A 23,784-nucleotide genomic window follows, 5' to 3' on the forward strand; every position below is an offset into this window, starting at 1 on the left:
AGAAAAAAACAACAAGTGTTATTATAAGCCACTGTAAGATATTCTGACATGCATTATTTATAACACTACCAAAAAGGAACAACATAAAAATTTGGGGCAACCTGCTCTTTTGGAACTAATAAATGCCAAAAACATGAGGACCTGGGAGATAAACTACACTGCCTTTGTATAACCAGTTCACATAATTATTAACCACTTCTACAACAAAAATCAATACACGGCTGTAAATTTAACATGTCTTTTTTAAGGTTTAATTTCACAGGTTAATAGGAGCTCAGGGTAAAAAACTACGGCCCACAGAGAAAAAGACTAGCAAGTGTAGGCTGTGAATTACTCCATCAGGTATGCTGTGTGATGAAATAAACAAAACTGAATGGCTAGGATACTGTGCCTTTTTTCAAGTTACCGTGAATTACACTGCCATTTTCAATGTAACAGTAGCAAGAGCGTCGGAGAGTTTTACAGGTATACAACTTGCAACATTATTACAACTGGGCATTTACCTCCCATGATTAAAATCCACACAGCTCAATAGAAAAGTCATTCAGCTCAACTGATACTCAGCACACTGATGTCAAGTAGCAGTATATGACAGTCGTGGTTGTTTGCCCATCTAAAAGCTGGTGGAGGTCTGTTTTCTATCAAATATATAAGTGGATCTAGTTTAATTCCTAAGAGAGTGAGGGACAGGTTAAACAAGGAGATACACAAACCGGGCTCATTCTTGTCCACTCCTTGTGTTAATTTGGAACTTCATCTCCAAATCACTGCTTGAAACAACAGAGAACAGGGATGGAACAGGGAAGCCTAGCAGACAAGACTTCCCAAGCTCACTGCCCAGCTTCTTGAGCTACTGATGTCTCTTGTATGTAAACCTTGCATTACCTTGCACTTAAGCATGTATCAGATATTCCTAAATTGTACTAGATGCCCACACTCACCATTTCTCTTTCTCCACTCTCTCTCTCTCACACACACATTCTACAGTTCAAATGACACTACTCCTCTGTATTTTATGGTAAATGTATATTCTGCATTTCCTTGCACAGACCTGATATTACATAATTTTAGTAATATACACAAATGTGTAACTAATTTCCATATTTCCATAACACCTTATATATACATCCTCAAAACACGTGACCAGAGTTTTCTCATTTCAACAATGAGAAAATAGGCCAGTACACATTCTCAGTACCGTGCATTTATTTCACTGCCCCACCTACCTCTTCACTTGAGGCCCTTCCCTGGTGCCTACCTGATTGTATTTTCATCTGTTCAGATCTCTTCCACATTCAAAGAGATCTTTTTTCAAGTGACTCAACTTCAAGCATAGATCCCTCTGCTCATCCTGCTCTCTTCTCACAGGAGTCTTTCCTTTTCTCACCATCCAATCCTGCTCACCAGGATAATGAAATAAGATATAAGCCTGTTGATCATTATTAAAATGGATCATATGTGCCCCCAAAATATCAAACCTAAAGTCTCAATTAGTACTTAGAACTGACACATATTCTTTTTGAAATAATATACAATGCCTGGATTATTTTGTATCTGCATTTTCTAAAAATTATAAAATGACTTTATTTCAGAAATGTACAGCTGAATTTACTCCAAAGACTATCTACACAGTGGTCTAGTCCTGACATTTGGATACATATTAAAAGGTAAGTTATAGAAATTCTTTTAAAAGTATAAAAGGCATACAGATGTGAGATTACTCAGTGGCTATTACAAATTCTCAAAATGATAGATAATGGATAATAAAATTTATTTCTCTGTGCCTGGTCCTGTTTTTCTTTTACATAATAATCAATTTGTATTATTTTACAGAATTCATATTTAGCAGATTGAAGACAGAACAGATTCAGTGTAATAACCAGTAAGAACTATTAATACAAAACAGGCCATTTCTGTGGAAAGAGAACATGCTGTTAACATTAAGATTTTCACAAGATAAAGAATGTACTATCCATTTTCAGTGCACTCCATTTTTGCTTCTTTCCTTTCCATGTTACTTCGAAAATATTGATAACTGAATTAGGTAACTTCTCTGAAAAATGGAAGTGTTAAGTTTGTTGAAATTCTGGCTTAGTAAAAGAAAAAAGCAGAGTCTGTGATTACACCCGTTATTTGGTTATCGGTTTTAATCAGAGGCTTTCATAGCCCTGACAGGTGATGGAGAGACATGCGGGTCACCGGCAAATGGAGGGGAAAAAGTGAAGTTGTGCTAACACAGCCAACAACAGGACTAAGAGGTCAAGACACCTTCTCATGCACTAAGACTCTCATTCAGAGAAGAGTATGTCGGGTTAGAAAACAGGACTCTTGAATCTGGACCCACTCAGACATCATTCCTTAATTTTTAATCCAGGCGCCAGTTTGTCCACTTAAACATCCCAAGCCTCACTGAAGCCTAGTTATTTCACTCGCCAGGATCCACACAGCTAGTTGAGAGGTTTATTATCACAAAGTGGGCAAAGACCTTGAGAGCTAGAATGAAGAGCAGAAGTGTAGCAGAGAATATTAAGGGGACTTGGGAAGATGCCGAGACTTAAGAAAAATGTGTGTGAGGACAGGTTTGAAATAGGAAAGTAAAGAACCTATCCTGCCCTGGTGGGTGAAATAGAATGAGAAGGGGCCAGTGAACAAGGAGGGAAGGAATCGACCTAGAAATGGGGCAGTAGGAAGAACACCAGCTAGGAAACCAGAAAATCTCAGTCCGAATCCGGTCTGCCACAGTCGGACTTTAGGCAAATCCCTTTGCCTCTGTGGACTTCCGCTTCTCATCTGTAAGCCTGGACAACACCCGGCTCCCAACCCCAGCAAGGCTCAATTAAGATAACGGACGTGGAAGTCCGGCGGCCAGCACCCAGCGCTCAGGGGGCGCCCAGTGAACGGTGGCTGACTCGGAATCTGAGAGCCTCGGCTTCCTGTTCCGGCAACTGGGGCTCTACCACCGGCTGTGGCCCGCGCAGAGCGGCGCGCCGGGTAAATCGCAGAGCTAGCTAACCGGGAGAATGCGCCGGGCAGCTCCTCCGAGAGGCGGAGAGGCCTGAGTGGGCAGGGGCGCAGGCCTCGCGGGCGAAGGGGAAGGAGAGAGGGCGGATACTGCACCTTCCCCCCTCCCCGGCCCCGCCCGGACCGTCCTGACGCGCGCTAAGGAGCGGGCCTGCGCCGCTTCATGCCGCGCCGCCTCCACTCCAGACCCGGCTGCAGCGGCTTCCTTGGCGACGGCGCCGGCGGTAACCGAAGGGGCGAACACGGCACTTAAAGACGGCGGCGGCGGCGGCGGCTCCGGCACTTCCGGTTTCTTGCGCGCTGCCCTCCGACCGTAGAAGGCGCAACGGGGCCAAGAAGGGCGCCGCTCTCTGTTAGGTGGGGTTCACTTTTGACAGTGCCGTCTAGTGGCCAGAGGGGCGAACGAGGAGCGGGAAAGAAACCGCGAGAGTGGGGGACAGAACAAATCCAGAAAACGGCAGTAACTTGCTGGAAATTACAGGAAGAATTGTGGCACGTCTCATCTTTTTTTTTTTTTCCTTCGACAAATACATATTGACTGCCTCTTATGTGCGAGGAGGAATTGTAAACGCTGAGATTAGAACAGGGGCCAAGTCGGGCAAAAATCCCTGTCCCTTCATAGAGGAGACATGGAGAGGGAGGGGACCTCCGCCTGGGGATTTCTAGGTGTCTCACTGATATGGTGCAAAGAACCCTGAAAGGACGTCCCAGGTGGCTCAGATGGTAAAGAATCTGCCTGCAATGTGAGAGACCTGGGTTCGATCCCTGGGTTAGAAAGATTCCCCTGGAGAAGGAAATGGCAACCCACTCTGGTATTCTTGCCTGGAGAATTCCATGGACACAGGAGCCCCGTGGGCTACAGCCCATGGCATCGCAAAGAGTCAGACACGACTGAGCAACTGACACACAAAGAAATGTGAACTTGGAGTCAGAAAGCTTGGCTTTGGTACTAATTAATGACCTTCAGCGGGTTAGTCTCTGAGCTCACATGGTTTCTTGATCTATGAAAGTGCTATACTAACATCACTTAGTTACAATTAAGGAAAACCATGTGTGTCATACAGATACAGAAAGATGGAGAAACTGGGGCTCAGGGCAAGGAAGGGAGTGATCTTGCTTTTAGCAGAACCAGAGGCAGGTCTCTTGACGGGTAATTTATTTTCTACTCTGCACTACACACTGTCTGAGAGAAAGAGGAAAAAGGAGCCTTGGGAGATGACTGGGAAGGTGCTAGGTGTAGAATCAAACAGTGGACAAGCTGGGCCTTCCCTATTTTCTATTATTGCAAGGAACCATTTGGCAGAGGTGTCATGAGGGTTTATTTATGTAATTATTCACCCTGAACTTAAATGTGTCTTCACTCAGAATTTTGTTTTTCAGTTGTTCCCCTAAAAGAATAGTCATTTTTTCACTGGGACTCCTCTATGAATTTTGTGCAAAAAACTAAAACAAACACAAAACACCTGAAAGGACTTTGAATGCACATGCTAACAAAATAAGCAAAACATCTTCATTTCATTAGTGAAAAAGCTGGCTTTAAACTAAACATTCAAATAACTAAGATATCATGGCATCCAGTCCCATCACTTCATGGTAAATAGATGGGGGAGAAATGGAAACAGTGACAGACTTTATTTTTGGGGGCTCAAAAATCACTTTGGACAGTGACTGCAGCCATGAAATTAAAAGATGCTTGCTCCTTGGAAGAAAAGCTGTGATGAACCTAGACAGCATACTGAAAATCAGAGACATCACAAAGGTCCATTTGGTCAAAGCTATGGTTTTTGCAGTGGTCGTGGGATGTGAGAATTGGACCATAAAGAAGACTGAGTGCCAAAGAATTGATGCTTTTGAACTGTGGTCCTGGGGAAGACTCTAGAGAGTTCCTTGGACAGCAAAGAGATCAAACCAGTCAATCCTAAAGGAAATCAACCCTGAATATTCACTAGAAGGACTGATGCTGAAGCTCCAGTCCTTTGGCCACCTGCTGCGAAGAGCCTACTCAATGGAAAACACCTTGATGCTGGGGAAGACAGGTCAGGAGAAGAAGGGGGCGACAGAGGATGAGATGGTTGGATGGCATCATCAACGCAATGGACATGAGTTTGAGCAAACTCCAGAAGATCGTGAAGGACAGGGAAGCTGCCTGTAGTCCATGGGGTCACAAAGAGTCAGACATGACTGAGCGACTGAACAACAACAAAAATGTTTACTGAATCTCTGCCATGTGCCTGCCACTGTTCCAAGCACTGGGGCTATAATAGTAAACAGTAGGCAAAATCCCTGACTTTGTGCAGTTTACATTCAAATAAGAGGAAAGAGACCTCCTCAAAAGCAAACAAAAACTATATAATTTTATTGATTAAAAAAACAAGCTCCAATAGATAACCAACAAGGACCTACTGTGTAGCACAGGAAATACTGCTTAATAGTGTTTAATAATCTATATTGGAAAATGACTTGAAAACAAATAGAAACATGTATGTGTATAACTGAATCACTTTGCTGTAGACCTGAAAGTAACACAATGTTGTTAATCAACTATATCAATATAAAGTAAAAAAAAGAAATTAACAGTAAAGCTCAGGGGAAAAGAAAAACACCAACCCCCTCAAGACAAACGAACACACTCCAGAGAGGTAAAAGATTTTCTGAAGTCATGTGGCTAATGATGGACTGAACTAGATTTGAATTCATATTTCTTGTTTTCAGTCTTATTTTCTCTTTCTGTGGCAGGGTTAAGGCTCCCCTGATGGCTCAGTGGGTAAAGAATCCTGCAATGCAGGAGACATAGGAGACAAGGGTTCAGTCCCTGGGTCAGGAATACCCTTGGAGCAAGGAATAGCAACCCATTCCAGTATTCTTGCCTGGAAAATTCCATGGACAGAGAAGCCTAGTGGGATACAGTCCAAAGGGTCGCAAAGAAGAGTTGGACACGACTGAGCGACTAAGCACACACACACACATAGCAGGCTGGCAGGCTTAAAAAGCCTCTAACCCTGAGAAAGCTGTGGGAGAACATCTTCATGAACCCTGGCCACCTTGTATGTAACCACAAAGGCCTCCCTCCCAGGTAAAAGGGTCAAACCGATACTTACCTGAGTTGTAGCAGAATGCGTTGTGACTTTTCTGAAACTGGAGAGGACCAGAAGCCTCTGAAGACCTTGTCCCCTTGCAGGTCTGATGAGCTGGAGACTTTCTGCCCCATCCCCTCCTACCCCCCCAGAATAGAGCTGAGAATATAAAAACCTCTTAGCTGCAGCCTAGAACTGGCTCCTCAGCAGGCAGTTATCCCAGAACTTACATTGCAGTCACCTGGCCCCTTTTGCTTCAGGAGTGTCCTTTTTCATAAGTGGGATAAGGATCACTGGCAGCTGGCATCTTGATACATTCTTCCCTTTGTGGTATATGTAAGTAATGCACTTTCTGAGGCTAAACTGGCTCCTTGCTTTTCTTTTTATTTTGACCATGCCATGTGGCATGTGGGATATTAGTTTCCCGGCCAGGAATTGAACCCACACCCCCTTGAGTTGGAAGGGTGGACTCTTAACCATTGGACTGCCAGGGAAGTCCCTAAACTGGCTCCTTGTATATTTACTGGCTGAATCAGTCAGGTCTGGGCCTTGCCAAACTTGTATATGTGTGCTTGACAAAACCTACTTAACTGTATCATATTAGGCTACACTCTAGGAACTCCTCAGGAAAAGGCAAGTTATCTAGCACACATGGTCTGAATAAATAGCATGGTGGGGATGATACAAATCCACCCTTGCTAATCAAAACAAAAAGCATCATAAAACAATCATATTCTGACATAATGGACAGCAGGCAGGTAAGTGTGAGTGAAAGCCAGAGTGGTAAGGCCAAGTGAGAACCCTTTCCAGGGAACCCTGGCTGCGACTTAAAAAAAAATTTTTTTTTAATTTAAATTTGGCTGCATCAGCTATCAGTTGGTTAGGTATTAGCTGCAGCCTGGAGGATTTTTTTTTTTCCCCTTGTGGCCTGTAGCCTTCTTTCTAGTTGTGGTTCAGGAGCACAGGGGTTCAGTAGCCCCTCTTGCCTCTTTTATAGGATCTTAGTCCCAGAAGAGGGATAGAACCTATGTCCCCTACATTGGAAAGTGGATTCTTAACCACTGGGCCACTAGGGAAGTCTCTGGACTGCATCTTGAAATCCATGCCTGTTTGAGCTAATCAGATCCTCATACAGTTCTGGGCTTCCCAGGCAGCTCAGTGGTGAAGAATCTGCTGGCAATGCAGGAGACAAGGGTTCAATTCCTGGAAGGACCCTGAAGTAGGTAATAAACTATTTCCCCTGAAGTAGATTCTTCCCTGAGTCAGGAAGAGCCCCTGAAATAGCAGCCCACTCCAGTATTCTTGCCTGGAAAATTCCATAGACAGAGAAACCGGGCAGGCTGCAGTCAAGGGGGTCACAAAGAGTCAGATACACCAGCAGTTCTGACCTCATTTTTAGAAAATCTGACACCTTTTCACACTGGGCCTCATCAGAGACCAACCTGTCTCCCAGTTCTTCTGCATCTACCAGTCCATGATCTTCAGGCAGTGGTACTTTTGCTCAGGTATTCATGGGTCAGAGCCCGAATTTCTGGAGTCAGGCAGTCTTGGGTTCCCATCCTGGATCCTTTCCTTACTAACAGATTAATATCAGGCCTCTCTTTTTATTTCTCTCATCTGTAAACATTCTCCTCCCTCTTATACTTGGAAATTTTAAAATAAAGTATAAAAGAGATAGAGAAAGCTTCTGACATAGACATTAGAAGGGGGCAGAAAGAGTGCCTGGACAATTTTTATTTAGTCTGCATATTGCTCCAAATATTTTCTGTCTTGAATACTCAACTGAGGTTAAAAGAGAAGAATCTGTCTTTGTTTTCTAACCCCAAAGTCACAACTCCCAGAAAACAATGGTTGCCTCATGCTGCTGCTGCTGCTGCTGCTGCTAAGTCGCTTCAGTCGTATCCGACTCTGTGTCCCTCTATTGGGAAGGATCAAGGGTTAAAAAGGAAGAAAAGAAAAATACAAGTTACTCCCTAGTATCTTACCACTATATAAAGTTATAATCAAAATTTTTGTATCTTTTATCATAAATATTTTCAATACTGCTAGTGTCTTATTATTTTGCACAGCTGTATAGTTTTTCTACTGAATTCTCATACCACAATTCATTTGGTCATTCTTAAGTCCCAGTGTTTTTCTATGTAACATTGTAAACATCTTCATATATACATCTTTCTTCCTTGAAATTATTGTCTTAGAATAAAATCTCCAAAGGGGAATTACAAAGCCAACCAGCATAAACATCTCCATTTTTCTTGCTACTTCTTGCAAAATTGCTTTTCAAAATGATGCCACGAATTCACACTGCCCTTAGCTACACTCAGCATGAGTGTGGCAATTTCACTGAAACTTTTCTAGCACTGGGCATTATCATCAACATGCACATTTTAAGCATTTACTTTTTAAAACATTGTACTAGATGCTGTAGGATACCAAGAGGAGACAATCTGTGCTGCAGGGAGGCTTACAACCTAGTTCAGGGGTTCCCCAACCTCTGGACCATGGACTGGTACCTCCTGTCAAATCAGCAGCATCAGATTAGAAATAAAGGGCACAATAAATGTAATGCAATCGAATCATCCCCAAACCATCTGCCCTGTCTGTGGAAAAACTGTCTTCCATGAAATCCATCCCTGGTACCAAAAAGGCTGGGGACTTCTGATCTAGTTGAGGAAACAGATCATAAGCAGGTAATAGCAGCTGACTACATCATATCCCATGGGTTAGAGTTTGTTTTTCCACTTCCTCTATATTTTGCACCTTTTTGGAGACAGTACAAACCAAGCTGCCATAACAAAAAGGAGCCTTTTCAGTTAATTTTCATATTTAGTTTTTTGAATAAAAGCATATATAGTAGAAATATCCTCCTATGCTGGTCTTTCAGTCACTGTTTCCCTCCCCACAAGAAACTGAGGTTATTAGATTCTTGCATTTACTTTTTATGTAATATTTTAACGAGTGTGTATTAGTCACTAAGTCAGGCACGACTCTTTTTTGCGACCCCATGGACTGTAGCCCACCAGGCTCCCCTATCCATGAGATTTCCCAGGCAAGGATACTGGGGCCAGTTGCCATTTTCTTCTCCAGGGTATCTTCCTGATCCAGGGATTGGTCTCGTGTCTCTTGCATTGCAGGCAGATTCTTTACCACTGGGTCACCTGGGAAGCCCATTTTATGATATTGACTTGGCCAAAAATTCTTTTGTAACAGCTTACAGAAAAGCCCAAACAAACTTTTTGGCCAACACAATACATAAATTTATTGTCGTTCAGTCGCAAGTTGGGTCCGACTCTGCAACCCCCATAGACTGCAGCATGCCAGGCCTCCCTGTCTCTCACCATCTCTTGGAGTTTGCCCAAGTTTGCCCATAAACAAATGCCTATATGTAAATGTAGTATTCTTCTCTCCACTCCACTATTTTTTCCATAAATGGTAGCACACCAACTGTCTTCCTGGCAACCGTATGGGCAGCCCAGAAAGCCAAGACTTATCAGGTAGGTCAAATTGAACAGGGTGGAAAGGCCACTCCCCACACTCAAGGAAAGGGGCATCTCTGCACAGTCATCCAAACTGGGGATTGACAGGTTGAGGGGATGGTTTTTACAGCAATGATTGGCTGCAATGCTCACCACCCTCTTGGCATTGTTAAGAGGTTACAGGGATATGAACTGGTTGGGCACAGATTCCCCAGTAGATGCCTGGGCTGATCTCTCAGTCTCTCTCCACTCTCAACTTTGTGCCATCTAGATAGAGTAACTTGATTTCAGTTAAGGATATCTGGTTGGGTGATCCTGGGTGAGACACAGCACAGCCAAATTCAATAGTTCATTTTCCAAAGTTTCTTATAGATATAAAAAACTTCTGTAAAATGCTGGACAAGGAGAATGTGGATGATGACTTGCCAAAGGCAGGAGTACAGATTTATGTACTGAGCCTGTGCTTCAGCCCCAGGAGAAGGAAAAGGCAACCCACTCCAGTATTCTGCCTTGGGAATCCCATGGACAGAGGACCCTGGCAGGCTACAGTCCATGGAGTCACACGAGTCGGACATGACTTACACCACCACCACCATGTGCTTCAGCCACAGAAAGCACTCAGCAAATGCTTCTGGTGGCCAGAGGAGGGAGGGGTGACCCTGGGCCAAAGAGGGCTGGGGAGGCTTACCTGGAAAGTCGAATACAAAAACAGTGCTCGTTTGCATTTTCATTTGACTGGTATCATAAAACCCTCAGCCCTTCCTAATTCAGCTTGGCAGGGCTACTTCTGCTCTGCCTTTTTACCCCCTCTGCTATCTTTTATAATTTACCTGGATGCTACTCTTTCCCTTCCCCATTTCTATTTTTTTTTTTTTTTTTTTACTGTATTTCCCATGGAGAGAGGGGCCCACAATAGTGGTCCTCACAGGAAACTTTAGGAATAGCTGAGAAGAATATTGGCAGGCACTGACTCTAACTCTCTCATTCGATGGATATGGAAGCTCAGGCCCAGAGAAGTCATCCAATGGGTTAGTGGTGGTGGAACCAATCTGGATAAGTCCCCTTCCACTGGACTTTTCTTATGGAGCATCTGAGGCAGAATGTCAACATTCAGTCTCCTTGCTTACCAAGAGCCCTGAATTCAATTCACCTTGGACAGAGGTCAGTTGATAAACCTCAGGGTTCAGATATGCTGGACTAAAATTACTTTTATTATACAGCCTCCAGGATGACCAGGGCTTTCCTGATAGCTCAGCTGGTAAAGAACCCACCTGCAAAGCAGGAGACTTTGGTTTGATTCCTGGGTTGGGAAGATCCACTGAAGAAGGGAACGGTTACTCACTCCAGTACTCTGACCTGGAGAATTCCATGGACTGTATAATCCATGGGTTCGAAAAGAGTCAGACACGACTGAGTGACTTTTACTATCACTATCAGAATGACTAAAATTTAAAAGACTGAAAATACCAAGGAAATAGAGCAACTAGAAAAAGCAAGAGAGTTTCAGAACAACATCTATTTCTGCTTTATTGACTATGCCAAAGCCTTTGACTCTGTGGATCACAACAAACTGTAGAAAATTCTTCAGGAGATGGGATTACCAAACCACCTTACCTGCCTCCTGAGAAATCTGTATGCAGGTCAAAAAGCAACAGTTAGAACTGGACATGGAACAACAGACTGGTTCTAAATTGGGAAAGGAGTATGTCAAGGCTGTATATTGTCACCCTGCCTATTTAACTTACATGCAGAGTTCATCATGCGAAATGCTGGGCTGGAGGAAGCACAAGCTGGAATCAAGATTGCCGGGAGAAATATCAATAACCTCAGATATGCAGATGACACCACCCTTATGGCAGAAAGTGAAGAAGAACTAAAGAGCCTCTTGTCGAAAGTGAAAGAGGAGAGTGAAAAAGCTGGCTTAAAACTCAACATTCAAAAAATTAATAACATGGCATCCAGTCCCATCACTTCATGGCAAATAGATGGGGAAACAATGGAAACAGTGAGAGACTTTATTTTCTTGGGCTGCACAATCACTGCAGATGGTGGTGACTGCAGCCATGAAATTAAGACACTTGCTCCTTGGAAGAAAATCTATGACCAACATAGACAGCATATTAAAAAGCAGAGACATTACTTTGCCGACAAAGGCTCATCTAGTCAAAGCTATGGTTTTTCCAGTAGTCATGAATGGATGTGACAGTTGGCCTGTAAAGAAAGCTGAGTGCCAAAAAATTAATGCTTTTGAACTGTGGTGTTGGAGAAGACTCTTGAGAGTTCCTTGGACTGCAACAGATCAAACCAGTCAATCCTAAAAGAAATCAGTCCTGAGTATTCATTGGAAGGACTGATGCTGATGCTGAAGCTCCAATACTTTGGCCACCTCATGCGAAGAGGTGACTCATTGGAAAAGACCCTAACACAGGGAAAGACTGAAGGAAGGAAGAGAAGAGGACAACAGAAGATGAGATAGTTGGATGGCATCACCGACTTGATGGACATGAGTTTGAGCAAGCTCCAGGAGTTGGTGGTGGACAGGGAAGCCTGGTGTGATGAGGTCCATGGGGTCACAAAGAGTTGGACATGACTGAGCGAATGAACTGACTGACTGAGAGCAACTAGAACTTTCAAACTTTGCTTGTGCAAGTGTAAATTGATCAAAACTCTTTGCAAAACTGCCTAATAGTATCTACAAAAGCTCAACATACATAGTCTATGACCTAGCAATTCCATTCCCAGGTATTTACCCAAGAGAACTGAGTAGTATATCCACAAAAAACAAGTACATAAATATTCATGGCTAAAAATGGAAAACAATGCAATGTCCATCATCAGAAGAACGGGCAATTTGTGAAAACTTTATACAGTTAAATGCTATACAAAAACCAAAAAAGTATGAACTGTTGATTCGTACAACACAGATAAATCTCAAATACATTATGTTGAATGAAAGAAACCAGACACAAAGTGTACATATGTCGATCCTATTTACACGAGATTCAAGAACAGACAAAAACTACGCTACGGTGATCCAAGTCATGATAGTAATTATTGGGGTGTAGGGAAGGGTAGGCAAATGTTTATTGACATGAAAGACCATGTAGTATGTTAGAAATGTTCCAGACCTTGATCTGGATAGTAATTAATTATACAGGTATAAACATGCAAAAATTCAGCTGAAGTCGAATATTTAAAATTTGCCTGGTTCCTATACCTCAGTTTTTAAAATGTGCCCTATATTGTGTCTACACTGTAGTAAAAGCAATGCAATAAAAGTACTTTCATAATTAAAAAAATATTTTATTTTTAAAATTCAAGGCTATCAAAGGTTGCTGTTTTCATTATGTCATAACAGGAAGATTATATCACCTCCAATTGGTTTGCCTCCTACTAATTCCTCCTCACTGACTGTTTTTTTTTTTTTTTTTTTTTTGCCCAGTGCATATATGATTTTGCTAATCTCCTGTAACAAACTTCCTTGACTCCTCCGTGTCTGTAGGATAAAGTACAAACAGCTATTAAAACAGACTTCCCTGATGCAATACCTGGGTCTTTCGAGACCCAGGGCAACTTCTCTTCTCCATGCCCTTCACCCCCAGTATGTGTGCGTGTGCTCAGTCCCCCAGTCACCTTTGACTCTGCAACCCCACGGACTGCAGCCCACCAGGCTCTGTCCACAGGATTTTCCAGGCAAGAATGATGGGATCTGTTACCATTTCTCCCTCCAGGGGATCTTCTCCACCCAGGGATGCAACCCAAGTCTCCTGCATCTCCTGCACTAGCAGGCGAACTCTACCACTGAGCCACCTGGGAAGCCCCCACCGCCCAATATGCAGAACCTTCCATCTCTCTTCAACTTTGGACTCCCGCCCTGTGGGTCTACTGCCCTACCTCCGCTTCTTCCTCTATCAAATTCCTCCTCACATTTCACAGCCCAGCTCTCAAGGATTTGCTCTCAAATGTCTGCTACTGGTTTCTACAACCCTCAGCTCCTACCTTCCTGCCTTTTTTAGAGCTCAGCATATTTCTCATATTGAAACCCTCTATATTTTATATGACCTACTCCCTGAGCTAAATGTTTTCTGAGAACTGGCATCATTTCATCTTTGGATCCCTGTGCTCAGGACTTTGCTAAATAAATGGGTACTAACAGATTGAATTATAAAAGTTCAATTTTGTCCCAGATTTCTGGTTTTCGTTGTCATGTTGCTTCCTATCGAATTCTTCTCTCCAAGCCGACTTGGGGCTGAAAGTGGATACAGACGCGATAGTTTAAATTAGATATAAATTGGTATTCTCTCTAGTTTGGGTTTCCGATTTAGATATACAGTCTCCTGCGCTGTCCCATAGAATAGCCATTAATTTGTGACGTTAATTAATAGCCATTAATTTAAATTAATTAGAAGTAAAGGAAATAAAAAATTCAGTTTATCAGTCTCTTTAGCCACATTTCGAGTAGTCAAAAAGCCCCATGTGGGCAGTGGCTACCGTTATGGACAGCGCAGAATGGAATATTTCCATAATCTACGTGTAAAGTTCTATGGGATAGCGTTGGAAATCTTTGGCCTTTAAGGCTACTCTCCTCTCTTAGAACACTCTTCCGATCTCTTCTTCGCTTTCCCACTGCTTCCCTTATAACCATCATCATACTTATTATGTCTATAATTCCTTGCGGCTTTTTTTTTTTTTTTAATAGACTGAGGGTTTCAAGACGTCAGGTACTGTGACTTACTCCTGAAGCTTCGGTGTTTTATCTTTGCAGCTCAGGCACATAGCAGACGCTCAACAAATGTTGAATTAATGAGTGACAAATGGGAGGAACCTTCCAGATACACCAATCCCAAGTCCTTTCTCTATGCTAATCGGTTCTTCATGAGTCTCCAGCGTTTTTCAGTTTTTACTCTTATTTTTTAACCGTCCTCCAGCAGGTAAGAGGAACGACAACACACCAGCCAACTCCCGAGGCGTTCGCAGCGAGCGGCGGCGCCACTCGCTCCTGTGGCCCACCCCATCCCGCCTCCGCCCCGCCCCCACCCGGCTAGCGGCAAGGCGGGAGCCGGCGCCGCGGCCCCTCGCTCACCACTGCGCAGGCGCGGCCCGCGAGCGTGGGTCGTCTGGAGGCTGCGGACTGCCGGCACTTCGGAGCTCGGGGGTTTGCGGCCTTCGTCTGACCAGTTCCAGCCGCGCACTACCTGAGACAGCGAGGCGCAGCGAGCCGCTCTGGGCAGTGTGGTTATGGAGAATCAGGTGCTGACGCCTCACGTCTATTGGGCTCAGCGGCACCACGAGCTGTATCTGCGCGTGGAGCTGAGTGATGTGCAGGTAAAGGCCGGGCGGCGGGACGTGCGCCGGGTCTCGGCTCTGGGGACCCGCTGGGACCCCCGTCCCCTTTTTCCGGAGAGCCAGCAGCGCGTCAACGGGATCCAGGACACGGTGCGCTCTGGGCTGCCAGGCCAGAGCACGGGCTGCCCCTCATCAAGGCAGACCCCGGGCGCGACCCCCTGAAGGCTCAGGTTCCTTGGGTGCTGCGTGAGCCCCGCGCAACAGAGGCTGCCCCAGCAGTCTCTTTGTTCGCAGTTTGCGGCCTGGTGGAGCCCGAGCCTGGCCCTGGAGGCCTGGCTGTCTGGATTCGGGTTTGCCGAGGCCCCTCGAGGCGTGGGATGAGCTCTTTGGGTCGGAGATACAGTGTGACAGTGGCTTGCCGGGCCGTGGCTGGACGTCCAGCGCTGGTCTTAGAGGTCCCGCGGTCCCCTCGGGCCTTCAAGAGGCCCGCCGCTGCCTCGGGCGGGGGGAGGGGGGCACACCCACCTCCTAGCCATTCAGTGATGGAAATCATTCTTGTTCATTTTAAAATCCAGAAGACCCCGAAGGAGTGATTTCCCCCCTCTTCTGAAGACTGTGGGCTCACGTTTGCTGAGTTGCATGCAGAACTTCAAAATTATCTTAACTCACATTGAGCATTTATGCTTGATCTCATTGACTTGCATGTGAACAAGCTGAGGCTTCTTAATTGGTGGCCATCTCAGGACCTATGTACCCCCCTGTCTCTGTGAAAACCATCCAGGATTCCCATCGTTGAGGAGCTGAAGTTTGTAGTCTGGAATGTTCTTTCTATAGTCATTCTTACTGCCTACTCTCCTTGACATCTATGGCACTGTATAACCTCCTTCACTCCGGCTTAACTCTCTCTGCCTCTGAGTCAGGCGTTTATATTCAGTCTGTCAGCCCATCTGGCATATTGTCTTGCAAGGTATAGGTGATCTTTGATTGTAGACTTGAGTTTGTCGAATTCAGTCTTTGCTTCTGGAATATAAACCTGTTTTCCTATTGAAAGATAGTACTGGCCAGAATGCTTTAGGCTGTGACACTGCACGCTGTGTCGTTTAATATGTTAAACCCGGCTGAATTGTACTTTTACCTCAGAGGATGAATAAATGTTTTGTACAGTGTTCCTCTACTCTGCTTCAGGGTGTTTTAATAAAAAAGGAAAAAAGCAAAATCTTTGTAGATGGGCATCAAAGTCTCTTTCTAGAGAGAATTCTAACAGTAATCAATAAGAAAAGTATGGACCTTGTGTCGTGGCAATGTCTCTTAGATATTGTTAAACATTTTGTAGACCAGTTAAACTCAGAGACCCTCTCTAGTTGTAATAAGGATGTGATATCCTGGCGTACTTCTGAAACACAAACAGAAAAGCTGTTTTTAGGGGAGGTAGGGTGGTGGTGGTGGGGGAAAAAATGTAAATTTGTTGGGCAAATGAAAGCATCACACTTAAATTTTTCCTGAAAGTTATAAACCTTTTAGTTAAGAAACATGAACATATGTGTTAATTGTATTTGGTGTATTTTCAAATATGAACGTATGCGTTTGGAATATCTTATAGTTAAAGAAATGTAAAGGTGGAGGAAAAAAATGGGATTTTCTTTTGGAAAGAGAAATCCTTTTTTATTTTTAGGGAAAAAAATAAATATTTTGTCCCCAGTTGAGTTTTTTTTTTACCTAGATTTCTTGTCTGTAATTCTGAGGCATCCATTGGTGCTACCATTAGTTTTAAAGTAACATGTCAGTATCATTCATAAAAGAAATCCCCTACCATGTGTGAAATACTACAGATTTACAAAGATGAGTCAGACAGACTCAGCTTTCCAAGGGTATTCTATCTAGGAGGAAGGATATTATATACAAACAAAAAATTCTGTGCATGAGTATGTTTATTTATAGATTTGGGGTTGAGTATTAAACCAGGTCCCTGGTGTTAAAGGAATTTGTTACCTCTCTTTTATTAATTACCTGGTGGCGTTTATTAATTCTTTTATTGCTTCGCTGGTGGCTCAGACAGTAAAGCGTCTGTCTGCAATGCAGGAAATCCGGGTTCGATCCCTGGGTTGGGAAGATCCCCTGGAGAAGGAAATGGCAGCCCACTCCAGTACTCTTGCCTGGAAAATCCCCATGGGTGAAGGAGCCTGGTAGGCTACGGTCCATGGGGTTGCAAAGAGTCGGACCTGAGTGACTTCACTTTCACTTTACAGAAATAAGATGAAGTATTCTTGTCAGACTGAAACTGGGAGAACTTTCTGGAAAGAGGACGGCATAGACTTTCAGATCATCTGATTTGTTGTAGGAGTCAATGCCCTATAACCAGAGACTGCCAGGAACACACCTCTAGTTAAACAAGTTGTGTTTATTGCTCATAACAGCAAGGGAGAGCATACCCTGTGGGGCTAGCTCATTAGAACGTTAGAGCTGATTATAGAATTTGGACTTTGGAGACTGGGGGATAGACTAAGGAAGCAAGGATTCACTTTAGATTAGATGCTGTGAGAAAACAGGACCAATGCTATGGTTGAGCATCTGAATAAATCATATATAGGGAAGAGAGATTAGAACAAGAATAAAACTAATTGGTAGAGGAGTGGCAGTCACATATTTTGGCGTAGGGGCAGGGTAACATGTTTTGTGAGTGGCAGTGTGGCCATGTTTTTGTCTGTGCTTGCACAGAATTATGAAATGGCTTTATCTCATTTTATCAAGGTATTCTGTTCTTGTGTAATAGCAGAGTAACGTGTCCTAGCTGTGAATGCCAGGCCAGCTTTTGAATGTCAGGGGCTGCTCCTTTTTAAAAACTTCCCAATTAATTGCTCCACGCATGGCCTGTGGAACTGGTGATTCTGGCTTGGGATGAAGCGTTCCGTTTATTTGCTTAATGAAGACCATTTGTGGAGTACCTGCATTAAGCTGGGTTCTGGGTTTTCGGACAGTTCTCTATCGCCCCCTGCTTTCTGTAGCTTATGTGTAAGTGAGTTTCAGTATTGCCAGTTTGAGGGCATCAGACATGCTCCCTTCCCGAGATACAGAGAGCTGTCAGGGTTTCATATCTCTCCTCCGTCTTTGGAGCTGTAGAGCTAGAGCCTGATGAGAAACCACCACTGAGGTGAGAAGAAAAAGGCTTCGTCAGCAGCTGTTTTCTGTGTTTGAGGTGAGCAGTAGCAAAGACACCAGTGAAAGTCCATTGGGGCTAAGGCATGGTTGCTTTCAGAATAAAGTTGGTTTACAGGATAAGCATGAAGGACAGATTTGTGCCAACAACCATAGTTGTTAAAGCATTTGTTCATTTTTCGAGGTTTTTGTTCATTTCAGTTGTATGAGGGCTGTGTGTTTAGCTTTGTTTGGGAGCTGTTGGAAAGATGCTGTTCTTGACCTTACCTAATAGAGTCTGGTGGAAAGAGTTGGTTCCTTACTCTTCCACTTAATATCTGGTGTCCGTGGATTATTAACTTAACCTTTATGAGCCTCAGTCTCTTCATACAAATAAATGTGAATAACACCTAATTCACGGGATTGTTTTGAGGCTTGCCTTGGATAATAGATTTGAAAGTGCTTTGTGAATTCTGGTGTGCTACTCAGGTGTAAAACATTATTATTGTGATACTAAACCTTAGATGAGAAACACAAAGAGCAATAGAACAGAATAGACTTACCCATGTGTGAAAACTTATTGAACCGCAGTGGTGGCTTTACAAATTAATGGAGGAAAGGGTGAACCATTCAGGAGATTGTGTTGGGACAATTGGTAATCCAAGTGGCAAAAAGATAAAATAAGATCTTGTCTTATGCCATACACAAAAGTCAATGCCTCCATTTCTGAGTCCTTCAGAAAAGACTCAGCTGGGTGTTGTGGCTTGGGATCTCTCATGTGGTTGTTCGGATGTCATTTGTGGTTGACAGGTTGAAGAGTCTGAAGTAGACTCTTCAAGGATGTGCCGCTCACCTTATTGGCAAGTTATCCATGAGTTAATCCTTCACAGAGGATACGTGGGGCTACTTGAGTGTTCTCATGCCCCGGTGTCTGAGTTTTCCCAGAGCGAGCTCAGAAGGAAGCTGCAGTGCCCTTTATGACCTAGCGTGAGAAGTCACATGGTTCATTTCCACTGTGTTCTATCGGTTACACAGATTCCTGATGTCATTTGGAAGGCGATTACACAAGAGTATAAATACCAGGGGCAGAAGATCATGGGGGGGCATCTTGCAGGTGGCAACCACGGCACTTATACTTGCATTTCCAGAAAAGAGAAAGAGAGAACATTCTCCAGTTCATTTGGTGATGCAGTTATAAGAAAGGGAAATTATAGGCCAATCTCATTTATAGACATAGATGTTAATTTTTTTTTTTATCACTTCCGTGTCTCTTCCTTCCCAGTTTTGAGCTTGTTTCTGGCATTTTTTTTTTTTAATTGAAATATCTTCCTTAATTACCAACACCTTTGGAGAAGCTGAACCTGACGTGCCCATGTACTGCTGGGTAGGAGTTGATGGTGGTTCAGTTGCTAAGTTGTGTCCGACTCTTGCGACCCCATGGACTGTAGCCCACCAGGTTCCTCTGTCGATGGGGTTCTCCAAGCAAGAATACTGGAGTAGGTTGCCACTTCTTTCTCCAGGGGATCTTCCTGACCCAAGGATTGAACCCTGGTCTCCTGCTCTGCAGGCAGTTTCTTTACTGACTGAGCTACCAGGGAAAGAGTTAGCATCTAAAATCTGACTCAGAATGCTTAATAAACTGCAGGCCTTGGGCTGTGTCTAGAGCTTAAACCTTGGCTGCTCACATCTTGTGTCTGAGGAGAATAAACTGAGCCCCCCGCAGACTCCTTTTTCCTTCCAGGTGAATTAGGATATGGGGAACACAGAGTAAGCAAAGAAGTGACCTAAATAGGAAATGTACCACTGAGACATCCCAGAACGCAGGCTTTCATGATGATACTCACACTAAAACCCTGCTTCCCTTATAGAGGAACCATGCCCCTGAACGTATAACTTTTTTTGGTGAAGTTCCTTAATTCCCTCTCCCTGGCACAGAGATCATCTGGCTTATTAGCCCCTGTGGGTGAGCTTCTCAGCCTCAAGTCTATACTCTCACTGGGGAGGTTCTTGGCTTAAAAGCTCCCTCACCCAGCCTTCATGCTCCCCCTTTTCCTAACACTTGGCTATGAGTGAAGCATTTAGGCTCCCATTGTTAGAATAAACATACCCTTCACCTTCTCTCTGTCTTGTTTGTTTTCTTTGATGCAAGATGGAAAACAGAGCAGAGCCTACAGAAGAAGAGTAAATGAACTAGTTATGGCACTGGAAATATGCTGCTGCTTGCTTGTTAATTTTGATCTGGGAGTTAGGATGCAAACTGTTTCTCATCCCCTGAAAAAAAAAAAAAGAGTTAAGTTGCTAAAAGGCACATAGCAACTTCTGGGAATAAATGAACAATTTAGAGAATTTCCATCTCTTCTAGTCTTGGTTTGGATAGAGGTTAAGAGAGCGTGGAGCCTAAGACTCAGGGACTGCACGTTTTCATTTTCATCCAACTGCCTGTAATCTACAGCCCTTCACTTAACATACAGGAATTAATTTGTTTTTCATGATGCGGTATGGGTGTCCCTCCTGGTAAGGCTGTCCCTAACCGTTCTGTTCTTGTTGTACTCACTCTCTTCTTAAACTCCCGTAACACTTAACTGTTTTTTTCTACTCTTTTGGTCTTGAGCATATGTTACTTGATACTATATTGTTTCTTCTCACAGGATATGACTCATCTGTCCTACCAGATTCCCTGCCTCCACAGCTCAGGGACTGAGTCTTAGAGATCCGTGTATTTCCCCATGGCACCTCACACGGCACCATCTACCACTGACCATGAGCAGAATGGACTGATTCAGTATATGATTGCTCTTCACGGCAGAGCAGTTTAGGGTCCTTCTTGCGGGAGCCTGCAATCTGCCATGTGTACAGATAGATACAGAGAAACCCTCCACAGAGATGGGAGTAAATGACCAAATATATTCTCTGGAGGAAGCACAGGGCAGGAAGGTCGAGTCCCCAGGGTGGAACAATGTAGGGAGGGAAGTAAGCCACTGGTTTTAATTTGATTTTTCTCTTCATTAAAATGTCCTTCTTGCTTTCTTGGTCTTTTTCCACAGAATCCTGCCATCAGCATCACTGAAAATGTGCTACATTTCAAAGGTCAGTATCTGGGCAAAAGGTTCCTAGGCCTCTACACAGTTAAAGAGACATTGTGATGGTTGCTTTTTATCTTTATCTGTTTATTTTACTCACTCTCTATTGATGTTTACCTTTCTCATACTCGTGGGGTAAATTATATTATTTTGAGGTATGATCAGAGAGCTCAGTAATTTAACATCCCACTTTCCGCTGGGAAAGGCAGGAGATATAGCAAAATGGTATCCTAGGTTAGAAATCAGGAGATTTAGCTTAAAATTCTGCTACTACTTTGGACAACTTATTGATTTCTGTGGGCCTATAGGGTGTTGGGTTATAATCTGTGTTTCTTAAACTTGAAGATCCAAGGACACCTGAACGTATATCTACAGGATCCTCTAGGGCCACAGACCCTAGGTTGAAAAGCATGTTAAGAGTTAAGTATGGTCACTGTAAGTGATATTTGACTCCATTACACTTGTGAATGCAGTGGCAAACAGCCGCTGAACTCGTACAAGTATTACTTGATTATAAGGTAGCTATCTAGATGACTCAAAATATGCTTCTTTTTAAAAATATTAGAACAAAACCCAACAATAGAAATTTTCTTAACAAGACTTTGTGGCTCCCTGATGTTATACTTACAGACCAATTTAATAAGCACTGTACTTTAGATGATATCTGAAGCCTTTCCAGCTCTGAGAGTCTTTAATTCTGTGAATTCACCTCCATCTCCTTCTTAGTTCATCAGCAGATTTTCTGCTGAGCCTGAGAGGGTAGGTCGGGATTCACTGATACCCAGTGGAGTGGGATTCTCCCTGCTGTCTTTCTATTCTGGTTCCTTGGAATGTCATTAGTAAGTGACTGGGGTTATGGGAGATTGAAGAGTTTCTGCCTTATATGAGACTCCATCTACCTTAATATACTTATGTGAAAGCACAGCCTGGCTTTTGAATCTACTTTGCCAAGTGAGAGCCATGGTGGTAATGGCTCAGACTTTGGAGGGAGCTCAGCATTTGGAAGGAAATTAAAATGATAAACGTGTATGTTGCCATGTGGAGCTTTCTAGACTGTCCTACCCTAAGGAATTTGTGGTCTTAGAGAATAGCTACCTATAACACATAATAGGCAAGTCCTTCCACACATGGTCAGATGAGGAAAGATAATCCCAAGAGTTAGAGGGCAGGGACATCCTGTAGTCACTGGCTTTTAGGCATGGCAACTGCTGCCTTTGGGGGAAAATGCCATGTCAGGGCACAGGAATGGCATGATGGTCAACCTGAGGTCTTTCTTCCTAGTTCCATTTGTCCTCTTGGGAATGAGGTGAAAAAATGTTATTTCTCTTTTTTATTCCATTTGGCATGTGCTAAAGGAGCAGTCACCTGCTCCATTGTCTACCCCTGGTTGTGTGTGCAAGTTGCTCCAGTCGTGTCCAACTCTTTGTGACTCCATGGACTCTGGCTCCCTAGGCTCCTCTGTCCATGGGACTTCCCAGGCAAGAATACTGGAGTGGGTTACCACGCCCTCCTCCAGGGATCTTCCTGACCCAGAGATCAAACCCATGTCTTATGTTTCCTGCACTGGCCGGCAGGTTCTTTATCACTGGTGTCACCTGGAAAGTCTCCCATCTCTGGTTGGAAGATGTTAAATTTAGAATTTTCTTTGAGACGGTACATTAGAGGGTCCATGTACCCTGCAGCTTTGCTTAACTGCAGTCAAGAGAATACGCCTACTTGACTTTTCTCTGCTGTGGATTCAGAGCCAAAGTAAATGTGAACGTTAAATTTATATAGAGTTTATATAATGTTATCTTTGGCTTTGCTTTCCGTATTCTTTTTGCTTATCTGTTATTTATACCAGCCATCATTGAGGCCTCATTAGAAGATTAAATATTCTGGAACTGATCACCAAAAAGTCATAAGGAGATCAACTTTTGTCGAGGATTTAGCTTTCATCTAGCTGTTGAGTAGCTCTGCTCACAAGCCCCCACTCACTTGGCAGGACCCATTAATATTTTCATACTTCTGAAAGAACTGCACCAAGCTAACATTTGAATGGCATTGTTCTGCTCAAATTCACAGCAACCCACATTTCTTTATAGCTCAGGGGCATGGTGCCAAAGGAGACAATGTTTATGAATTTCACCTGGAGTTCTTAGACCTTGTGAAGCCAGAGGTATGTTCTTTCCTTCCTTCCCTTTCTATTTTAAGAAATAAATACTTATAGTTTTGTGAAATGGGGGGCAAGCCTTATGGGGAAGAAGAAGATAAACCTAAGCAGAATATACTTTTGTTTGGAACAGAGCCCAGGTGTTAGCCACAGAGTAAGAGGAAAATTGGAGAACCTGAGTTGAATCTGGGCTTTGTCATTATTAGTGGTGTGAAGAAGTCTCCTCACTTCTTTGCATTTCAGTTTTCTCATATGTTACATGGAGGATTGGGTTAAGTGGATCTCTAAGGTTCTTTCCAGCTGTGAGTTTCTTAATAGTCAGCAGTGGTTTAAGGGTTTCTTAATAGTCAGCAGTCTGGGACTTCATTTGGAGGAAAAGAGAGAGGCCATACAAAGAAATAATGAGCTGGAGCACCCCTAAGAATTTGAGTTTAGTTGAGAAGGCTCTGTAGTGAAAGACTGCTTTTAAAAAAGCTGTAACTGATACAGTACAGTTCTGGCCTTGATGCAGGCCTTTCTAAATGCTGGAAACCACTGACCATTTGAATTGAATCATCTTCATG

The 23,784-nt window shown here is 43.5% G+C and overlaps 2 protein-coding genes across 6 annotated transcripts in view; one reads left to right on the forward strand and one right to left on the reverse strand.

The window, feature by feature from the left end:
- The window catches only part of DPP8 (dipeptidyl peptidase 8), a 54,357-nt gene extending 51,036 nt beyond the window's left edge, over nt 1-3,321 (reverse strand). Inside the window, exons 1-2 of one of the 5 annotated variants that reach the window (XM_019968131.2) lie at nt 3,146-3,321; nt 1,259-1,396 (exon numbers count right to left, since the gene is read on the reverse strand). In XM_019968131.2, the coding sequence (XP_019823690.1) occupies nt 1,259-1,295 (37 nt within the window). In that variant the 5' untranslated portion in view covers nt 1,296-1,396; nt 3,146-3,321. Of the gene's footprint in view, nt 1-1,258 lie in introns of all 5 variants that reach the window. The other 4 variants (XM_019968130.2, XM_019968129.2, XM_070796922.1 and 1 more) reach the window with 4 other exon arrangements.
- An 11,286-nt stretch (nt 3,322-14,607) lies between these two features.
- The window catches only part of HACD3 (3-hydroxyacyl-CoA dehydratase 3), a 30,038-nt gene continuing 20,861 nt past the window's right edge, over nt 14,608-23,784 (forward strand). The window contains exons 1-3 of the mRNA XM_019968136.2: nt 14,608-14,896; nt 21,034-21,076; nt 23,154-23,227. Coding sequence (XP_019823695.2) covers nt 14,810-14,896; nt 21,034-21,076; nt 23,154-23,227 — 204 coding nt within the window. The 5' untranslated portion in view covers nt 14,608-14,809. The remainder of the gene's footprint in view (nt 14,897-21,033; nt 21,077-23,153; nt 23,228-23,784) is intronic.

Source organism: Bos indicus, chromosome 10 (genome assembly GCF_029378745.1).
Source record: "Bos indicus isolate NIAB-ARS_2022 breed Sahiwal x Tharparkar chromosome 10, NIAB-ARS_B.indTharparkar_mat_pri_1.0, whole genome shotgun sequence".
Lineage (NCBI taxonomy): Eukaryota > Metazoa > Chordata > Mammalia > Artiodactyla > Bovidae > Bos > Bos indicus.